Genomic DNA, 7,035 nt, shown 5'->3' with positions numbered 1-7,035 from the left:
ACTCAGGATTTCTTTCCTAATTATATCAAAAAACATACTGCTTTTATATGATCTTTGACCAAGTGTGAAAATGGTGAAAAGGTTAGTTGTAAAACAAAGTAATTAGTGTTTTATGACAATGATCAATTGTCTGTTATTTAATTATGACAAGATGTTCATTTATTTTTAGACAGCAATTTGAACAATGGAAAACTTTTACAATGATGCTTTTCAAATATCACTCGTTTTTATTAAGGAAATAGACGAATTATATTCAAATGATTATTTTCTTAGTTAATCAAGAAATCTCCAACAATATGTTGAAGATATAAAGTTTTATTTTTATTCAACAACAAATTGCACTTTCTGCTGTTAACAATATACCTTACCAGTCCAGCATTCCAGTGAAGAGTCCCTGTTTGTTAATACCAGAAATACAGGGTTGTTTTCTGGTAAGCAGAAGATATAAAGTAGTTGAAAACAGTAATCCATTAAATTACAATTACAAGTAATGCAAAAATTGCTGCATCACACATTACATGCAATTACTTGACAACATCATAATTCATTATCATGCATTACAATTTCAAATTTGCATTACCCCATGTCTGATATAGATATAAGAGGTATGAGTGCCTTATGGGGCAACACTCTATCCAAGTCACAATTTCTATTTAAAAAAACACAAAAATACACGCAAAAGGCTATCAGGGGCGTAGCTAGAAAGAAACGATGTGCAATCAACTTCGCCGAGCGGAGCGATGCGAAAAAATTTTGGGACCCTTTTATGCAGGAAAATGGTTTTATTTTCGGTTTTCGGTCATAGGACAGTTGATAGAGGAGCTTCATGTAGATATGACTTATAAACAATTTATGAATGAAAAACTATTTATAAAGCTCCTGAATGGAGTAAATCATGGTTAATTGAAAACATAAACTACATTTTTCTGATACAGAATTTACTCGAAATTGTCAAAAATCTGCTCTTCGGGTCTAGGCAGAAACGAACTTCTCTATGTATTTGTCGGCAATATTCACACTATCCCGATGAATATGCAATTATGCTAGCGATGATAACCTGTCATTGTCCATTGGTGATCGTACATTTGATTTCAACAGACGTAGTACATTGATAGATCTCCACGGTAGCACTCGCGAGATGTTATAAACCAGTGTACGTGTTCGCCATCGAGCGACCTCCCAATTGAATTCGTCAAAATTACATACCCGGTCAGTTTCGTATGTCTCTGACAATGTTGAGATTTGTTCCTTTGTTATATTTCCTACAACAGGAGGAAGAAGATACGACCCAAAGAAGTGGTTTTCTGATAATACCAGACGCGACTCCACTCTCCAGTTCCATTATCATAGGCATTCGATTTTCATATGGTCTATAAACGCAAAATATAATGAGACTTTCCAATACTGTTTTGGCGTGGTTGCAGGATGAGTGGCTCTGGTAGTCCGTCGAACACATCGCCATGGCATAATTTCAACGATATCGAAGGGTTCTGATAAATCTCATGCCGATTGATACATCTCATTCCAAACAGATAAACCGTACTCTGTAAAATGTGCTCCGAAACTACATATGTTAGACTGAGTATAACAAATTCAAAACTTGTAAAAGATACAAGTTACACTGTCCGATTTCATCATGCATGATCTTTAATAAAACTTCTATTCTGAAACCAAATGCCGTTATTTAATGACATTTCACAAATTAAAAAAGTGACAACATATGTGTTTCCTTTAAAATTTAATTTGTAAATTTTTAATTCTGCAATATTTTTTTTTGCATGCCGAACCGATGTGCACGCAACTGCGTGTTGGCGTATAGGGAGCTACGTGCCTGGCTATACATTCCTAACTTGTGATTGTCTCAAAACTGTTGCGAAGACATGTTTTCCCCTTTATTTCTTCGACTTTATTTGATAAATTTAAAAGCAGGGTTTGATTGTACATAAAAGAGGGACGAAAGATACCAGAGGGACAGTCAAAATCATTAATCGAAAATAAACTGACAACGACATTGCTAAAAATGAAAAGGACAAACAGAAAAACAATAGTACAAATGCCACAACATAGAAAACTGAAAAATAAACAACACGAACCCCATCTAAAACTAGGAGTGATCTATAGTGCTCCGGAAGGGTAAGCATATCCTGCTCCACATGTGGCACCCGTCGTGTTGCTTATAAGATAATAAATCTGTTAAATAGTCTAATTCGGTAGGTCACATTTATGAAAGGGAAGGGGATTGTAGTTACAACGTAGGGAACATATCCGATATCATTTGTGAAACGGTTATTCCATAACGGACAAACTCGTGATGGCGTCCGTAAAATTTACGAAGAGATGATTTCAACTTCACCATTTGGAACTCTTTATGTTATAGCTTCCTTTTGAGCAACAACCCTCTATTAAGAAACACATGATAGAAAATGCAAGCACGGTAATATCGTATCAATTGGAAGATATATACTCCGTATGCAGGTGCTGCTGGAATGTTGCTACTTAGAAATGGAAAGTTCACAATCGGAAAGCTGAAATCATCTCTTTTGTCGTAAAGTTTTGTTTTCAATCGACCCTCATTGTCAATTTCTAGTTATTCTAGATATGAGGTAGACTTAACTGTATCTGTTGTATCCTTTATCTCTAGTTCAATTGGATAAATGCGTTCGACATAGTCAACACATTTTAAATTATTTATCCTCTTTAAAGCGGAAAGTAGAGTTAAAGGGTATTGCTAACTTCTTATCTTTTTTCCTAAGAAGTGCCTGTATAAATTCAGCCTCATTATAATAAAGAAACAATTCGGCAAGAAGAGGGACACAGTTCGTTATCATTGAAATGCCGATAGTCTGTTGAAAAACACGTCCTCCGAACGTAAGTGTACTAACAAGTAGAATCGAGAGTTAATTAGTTGAAAAATATCTTCAAGACGAGCTTTGGGACTGTTTGTATTTTATATTACAAAATGTATTCTGCAAATACAAGCACTGATTTAATCAAAGAGAATTGAACAGTTAAACAGCTTAGAAATTCATCGTCCGCTCACGAAAATTGTATAGATATGGCACAGTCTATGTTTTGATGCGTAAAAACCTTTAAATCATTTGAATTGAACTGAACTAAATTAAGAAGATGCACAATAGCATTCTGCTTGATATATTTTTGGAAAATTTATGAGGTGCTGTTGATACGAAATGTCTGCTACTTTTGAGGAAATGGCGACGGCAATGTTTTGCTATGATACTGTAAATCCATTAATAGATTAGGATTTGCAGAATGCGTCAACATAAAATGTATTATAATCCTGTCTTTGGTTTAAGGATGATTTGACTTTCATCCCGGTCGATCCCTATTTAGAAGAACATACCTATTATATTAATCATTAATTTGTTTTCGTCCTTAACACGCATACAATATTTGTCACTGGATGTAAAGCAAACAGCAAAAAATAAACTAGATTGAAAATTGAAATTTATCACCATCCTAAGTTCTTTTATATCTATAACTAGCATACTTTGTAAGAAAAATACTATAATTTAGTAAGTATTAAAACACTCATTATTTAACTTTTTCCCAATCAAACAGATGTACTAAACGTCTAAATGTTATCTACTTGTTGTCTGGTAGTATTATCTACTTGTCGTCTGGCAGTAAGGCCAATTTCAATCGTCCAACCTCTCTTCTGAAATCGGTCTCTGTTGATAAATTTACATAATTCAAATTTGCAATTTTATCTGGTATTTCGCAATCTTCTAAGAGAACTGGAATAACGCAGTTGTCAGCTTTAGATTTCAGAGATCGAATGACTGCTTGATCTGCTTCATACTGGCACCAGTTACTGGACACAAAACTTTTAGATATCACGAGAATAACCTTATTACTTTCACGAATGGCCTCTAAAATATTGTTTAGGACAGAAATGCCAGGTGTAAAATCCCTATCAGCAATGCAACCTGAAATTCATAAAATACAGTTTTAGTTTTTTACATAACAAAAAAGGTTGAATGAATTACCAATTGCCCCGATTTACAAGAAAATATATCACGAGAGTTGTTTACCTGACTCTTATAGTCATCATTTGTTCCATTTCGAATTAACCAAAATGGTATTCAAAGCTAGGAATTAATATCACAATTATTATCGCTATTTTACGAAATTTTCCTTTGATCTTACTAACTGATAATTTCCTTTCTCAGCACAGTAGACTAAAACTAATATTTGTCAATATAAACTAAGGGCGCACATGCTGTTGTCAATGCAATTAACACCGTCGTCATAGGTAAAAAAGCGATATACAGATTATAGGTCATCTCAAATCGACCGTTTCTTACTATCGCTGTACCGGCTCAAGCGTGAAAATCAATCCCGTTGAGATGATAAACGATAATCTATAATTATAAGCACATATATACTTAAGCTCCGTATTGAAGACCGTACTTTGACCTATAAAGATTTAATTTTATTAAATTATGACATGGATGGAGAGTTGTATCATTGGCACTCATACCAAATATTCTTATATTTAATTATTCAATCGACCAAAACGCATTTGATATGTATAAAAGATGCATAATCGTTCAAGCGCATTAACACACCCTACGAACATTGCCACCCCATCCACGAACACATCAGATTATGAGTTGACATATTTGAAAGATCAGTGTGACGAACAAAAACAATTTTGAATTGGTCAAGCCGTTTAACTACTTCTTCTACTAGTAATTAAAATGATGTATATTAAGAATTAAAAAAACGAGATGTAAAATTTTGCATTCAGCAAGATTCGCTCGTAAATGGTCTTTATACTTATTTGTATTAATATTAACCGCGGAAGGATACGTATTTTGAATAATATACAAGCAGAAATACCTCTAAAAGCAACGTCGCTCTCATCAAACTTGCTCTCTAAATTTCGGAGAAGAATGTTGTCAACCCAACTACCATCTAAATGGCTATGAGATACAAAGAAATCATACTTGAAAGACGATGATAAGGCTTTCGATCCAGTCTCAAGTGGCTTTACAGATGGGTTCTTAAATATTTCGGACAATACAAACTCCATTTCTTTTTCAGGAACAATTTCTTGAAGTTTTGACTTCAGCTGCATAAATTCACGACTGAGATTACTTTGATTATTCGATAATGTAATGAAAACGTCCAAACATTTTTGAAGTATTCTTTTCTCGTCTGTTCTTATTGGGTCAAGTTTCATAACTTCTTTTAAAAACTGATGCATTTCTGTTTTCCTTTTTTTGTATAATCCTTCAAGATTTCTTGTTATATCCTTGTACTTATTTTCACCATATATCAAAATATATAAAAATTCTCTGAAAATGGGATGATCAAGTTTCTCCGATAAAGTTTTTCTCTCAAAAATGGTAAGCATATATATACACAACGTATCAAAAGCGTACGAAAAAGTTATTTTGGAGAGAAACCAGGCTTTTCTCTGCCATTCAATAGCTTGATCATACTCGCCAAGATCAAAGAGACATGAGGCTGTTCTTTGAGTCCAGTGATATTCTGGCGGATCGCCTAAGTATGTAGAATAAAACAGATAGTCTAACGATTGGTGTAAATAATCAGGATCGCGTACAAACTCAGGACCACACTCGTTTGTATTGGGAAACTTTGCTAGTTTCTGACACACTTCTGCCAGTACAGTCATATCTTTTCGTGTGGTTTTCGATTTGAAGCAGGTATGTCCATCTGATTTTGCTTTCTTTAAGTATTCTTCGACAATTCTCTCTTCCTTTTCAAAGCTAGCAATATCTTTTCTCACAATCATTCTTGAAGAATAGGCAAACCAGTTTCTTTGTGCATCTTTGTCGATAGATACAGAAAGAATTTCCTCAGATTTATAAAGTTGTAGAAGTTTATTTTCCATGCTGTCCGTTTGGAGAACACAGTTCCATAGGGTTCTGCCATATCTATTAAGTACTGTTACATCATCAGGCTTTAGTTCATATGCTTTTTTGGAGGCTTGAAGAGGATCGTTCAATATCTTTTGGAGTTCAGGAATTTTCAGCAATTCAGGAACAGTAGAATATGAATTAATGAGACTCTTCCGTTTCATTAATATTTGTCCTATGTATGCATATGATCTTGCTACAAACGTTTCCATGTCTTCCTGGACAGGTTGTTGGGTTATGAACCAAAATTTATCTATGGCCTTTAATGTTACTGACCTCATCTCATCTTTCATACCATCTTTTAATTTAGAAATATATTCTAAAGAGTCATAATATTGATTTAATGCTTTTGCAAAGTAAAAAATCCAAACTACGTGGGGTAAGGGATTTGTTGATAATTCATCCGCCATTTGAAATTTTTGGAGACTAGAACCCTTCCGGAGTATATGGCCATCTACTTTCTCATCTTCATTTGCGTTTTGTACATTTCGTAAAACTTGCATTTGATGGTGAAGACTGCGTTCTAAACATTCTCTCCTCTTACCTTCGCTTCTTTCGTACTCAGTATTCAGCATCTTATGCAAGTCCGTAATTCTCAGTTCAACTGTCCTTTCATTGATCAATGTTCGCTCAATTAAAATTGCATACCCTTGCTCAAGCAAACACATTCTCTGATTTTGTAGAGAATTCAGCGTTTTTCCATTTAGATTGCGTTCAATAGTTTTACGACATTTTTCGGCGTCTGTTATTCTGTGTAATTCTCTATAGATGTGCTCTAAATCAGCCAAAGCATTAAGATGATCCGGGAACTCTTCTACTATTTGTTCTAACTCAAGTCTAGCCTCTCGTCTTTCTCTTGGAATTTTCATTTTGAATAATGCAACCATGTTTTTGTGAACATTCATTAGAGTGGAATGCTCTTTTTCAATCAATTTGTAGATATTATGCTTTGCATCCTCAATCATATGCATATCTAGAGCATGGATAATATTTAAGTTCAGACCTATCAATCCCGGCGTAATTTCCTCTTCAGTCATATTTGTTGATGAAAACAGATTACAAGGAAAAGGACAGCCTTCACTCTTTCATCTTTTTCTTTATTCTCCTAAATAAGTATTTTTAACTTTTA

At 34.2% G+C, this 7,035-nt stretch overlaps 1 protein-coding gene across 1 annotated transcript; it reads right to left on the bottom strand.

Annotated features, from left to right (window-relative positions):
* Window positions 1-3,575: 3,575 nt before the first annotated feature.
* Window positions 3,576-7,006, bottom strand: LOC134705203 (uncharacterized). The gene is made up of 2 exons (XM_063563966.1): window positions 4,864-7,006; window positions 3,576-3,947 (listed from the first exon to the last, which is right to left on the bottom strand). The coding sequence occupies exons 1-2, from the start codon at window positions 6,941-6,943 to the stop codon at window positions 3,628-3,630; spliced, it is 2,400 nt and encodes a 799-aa protein (XP_063420036.1). The 5' UTR covers window positions 6,944-7,006; the 3' UTR covers window positions 3,576-3,627.
* Window positions 7,007-7,035: the final 29 nt, after the last annotated feature.

The sequence above is a fragment of the Mytilus trossulus genome, chromosome 2 (assembly GCF_036588685.1).
Source record: "Mytilus trossulus isolate FHL-02 chromosome 2, PNRI_Mtr1.1.1.hap1, whole genome shotgun sequence".
In the NCBI taxonomy this organism is placed as follows: Eukaryota; Metazoa; Mollusca; class Bivalvia; order Mytilida; family Mytilidae; genus Mytilus; species Mytilus trossulus.
The sequence above is the reverse complement of the archived record's forward strand: the minus strand, read 5'-3'. Positions and strand labels throughout refer to the sequence as shown.